Here is a 2,735-nt window from a genome sequence, read left to right as displayed (position 1 = left end):
TAGAATCTCAGTGGAGAAGAGGCACAGATTATTAAAAACTTGAATAATGAGCATGTAGTTTTCTCAAAACTATATGAAGAAGACACATAATCAGTCAAGATTCTGATAAAATACATATTTGCTTGTAATGAAACTTCAGGGTAAATGTACCACTGCAACTGTAACTGGTACAAATACAGATTTGGTTAACATCTAGTAAGTATATAAGAGAATCTAAACAAACCGAAAAAAAATGGGGGAAACGAGTTCATGCTGAACTTAAACTTTTGCGTGGAGGCATTCAATATTAGTGGACAAAGCGATACTCGGGAAAAGAAAATGTGCTCAGTGTTATACATGATTTCAAGTTACGAGTCGTTCAACAAAAAATTATTAGAGGACTAATTAAGCAACGTTATCACTGATGGTATAAACAGCAGCAGAAGTTTTGCTGAGCAGAAGATCTATTTAAACCTCAGATTAGAGATAAAACTCCTGAAGAACTGATGGTAATAAAACACAATGGAAATGCTGCAATGGAAATATGAAAATAAGATAACGTTTTAGAGTAGACTCGTGAAACTAAAACAATGAGATACCACTACATTTAATGGAATGGTCAAATACAAAAATCTGACAAACCAGTTACTGGCAAAGATGAGGAACAACAGGAACTCTCATTCGTTGTTAGTGGGTTGCAAAATGGTAGAATCACTTTGGAGGCAATTTCTTACAGAGTTAAATGTGGTTATACAACATGATCTATCAATTACACTCCTAGATTGTTCAGCAAATGATTTGATAATGCCCACACAAAAACATGCACATGAATTTTATAACAGCTTAATTCATACTCTCTCTCTCTCTCTCACCCACAAGTTGGAAGCAATGAACTATCAAATCACAAAAAGAAATGGATGAAACCTGAATGAATGTTATTAAGTAAAATAAGCTATTCTGGAAAAGGTTATACACTGCATGCTGCCAATTATACGACACTCTGGAAAAGGTCAAACTGTAGAGCAAATAAAAATATCAGAGGCTTCTTTCTTTTGCTTCAGAAGAGTTTTATTAGTTTGGATAAGTTATGTCAATGCCTTATCCTCTCCTACTTTGACATACAAATCCACTCAATCAGAGTCTTCGTTGCTCCATAGCTCATACACTGTAATGTTACTGTGTGAGTCTGCAGGAACCTCAACATTGGGAGGGTTGAGGTCACCTCCAGTTGCTATGGTGAGTTTCAGATTATGCACCCTGGGCACAAATTTCACAAGGTCCATCTCGAGCTGGGTTAAGGTATCGAACATATAGTCTTTGTTGGGGGAAGCCTTTTTCTTTTTCTTTCCCGGAGAGCCAAATGAATCGCCCTGATGGGAAGGAGGAGTCTGCACATTACACTCACCACTCTCTCCTGTCAACTTCTCTATCAGGTACATGAGCGCAATGAAGAGAAGCCCGAGCAACAGGATCTTAAGCCAGTGTTGAGCATGCTCTGGTTGATTCTGAATTAGACAGTGTCCTCCGCAGAGCACCTTCGCCTGGAGTTCTTCGGCTTTCTCTCTCAGGGAAGTAAACACTGAAGCGTAGACATAGGTAACAGCCATGAAAAAGCACAGGAACCATCTGACGGACCACATGGTGAGCCGAGAGGAAACAGCTCCTGGTGTGCTGGTCTGCCGTGGCGCCTGGAGACTGAGGACCAGCCAAGGCTTGGCCCTTGGTGATGTCACAATGGGCCCCGCCCCAGCCAGAACCCATGTGCTCATTGTGATGACTTCAGGGCAGAGGGTAAGGAGGCTTGTGGGGGTCAACTGGGAGTAGGGCTTAAAGGGAAATGGCGACATTCCCAGAGGGCGATTGAAAAAGAGGTGGGGAGTGACAGAATGCCATTTTCATGCCAGTGTATTCTTTCTCAACCTGGTGCTCTACTGGGAGGGTGGTTCAGTCTTCTATTTTTATTTTTCCATTAGTTAAATCCAGACCCTGGGCTGAGCAGAGCAGACCCGTGGGCATGTGCCCCTATGGAGCAGAGGGACAAGTGGAAAAGTAAGATATTAAATCAGAGGCCATAAACTAGAAGCCACTGATGTATTTTGTGTGGCCTACACTGTTCCTAAAAATGACTGTGCTCAGTCGCTGTCGTGTCTGATTACTTGAGACCCCATGGACTGTAGCCCACCAGCTCCTCAATCCATGGGATTTCCCAGGCAAGAATACTGGAGTGGGTTTCCATTTCCTTCTCCAGGCATAGAGACTGTTTTAGGGCAGTGAAACTATTCTGTGTGATGTTATGGAAAATACGTGACACTACATATTTGTGAAAACCGGAAGAACCTTACAGCACACAATTAAATCAATGCATGCATAGTTTTAAAAAATTTGACATCAAGAATGGAATGAAGAATTTGACTAAAGAATGGAATTATATTACAAATGTATGAAACCACCTCACTAAGATCCCCTGACTTAACTTCCAAGTAACTTTGGAAATGAATGGAGTTTGCAAGACTGAAAGTAAAATATAAAAGCAGTGTAATCTAGTTGATAGTGTTTCTCGTAAGGGTACAGGTTAACAATCCTGATATTGTTACACATGCATACTTGAACAGTTAAATAGATGGCACATGAGTATACATACATGTATTTCTTTAAGTCTTCTTAGCCGAAAGGGTTTAAGAGAAATGATACTCCCAAAATCTGAAAGAAACAAATGTAGAAATAAGCACAGATCTTGGTTCCTTATACTATTTTCC

The 2,735-nt window shown here is 40.4% G+C and overlaps 1 protein-coding gene across 1 annotated transcript; it reads right to left on the bottom strand.

The window, feature by feature from the left end:
- Positions 1-1,109: 1,109 nt before the first annotated feature.
- LOC110145316 (protein FAM209-like) lies at positions 1,110-1,826 on the bottom strand. Its single transcript, XM_070462182.1, has one exon. It carries the CDS (start codon positions 1,824-1,826, stop codon positions 1,110-1,112), a length of 717 nt encoding a protein of 238 aa, XP_070318283.1.
- Positions 1,827-2,735: the final 909 nt, after the last annotated feature.

Source organism: Odocoileus virginianus, unplaced genomic scaffold, assembly GCF_023699985.2.
Source record: "Odocoileus virginianus isolate 20LAN1187 ecotype Illinois unplaced genomic scaffold, Ovbor_1.2 Unplaced_Scaffold_1, whole genome shotgun sequence".
NCBI lineage: Eukaryota > Metazoa > Chordata > Mammalia > Artiodactyla > Cervidae > Odocoileus > Odocoileus virginianus.
This window is presented reverse-complemented; position numbering and strand designations above follow the sequence as displayed.

Bases quoted from the DNA above. Each gene is read 5' to 3' on its own strand.
- LOC110145316 (XM_070462182.1), bottom strand. From the start codon at position 1,826: ATGTCGCCATTTCCCTTTAAGCCCTACTCCCAGTTGACCCCCACAAGC.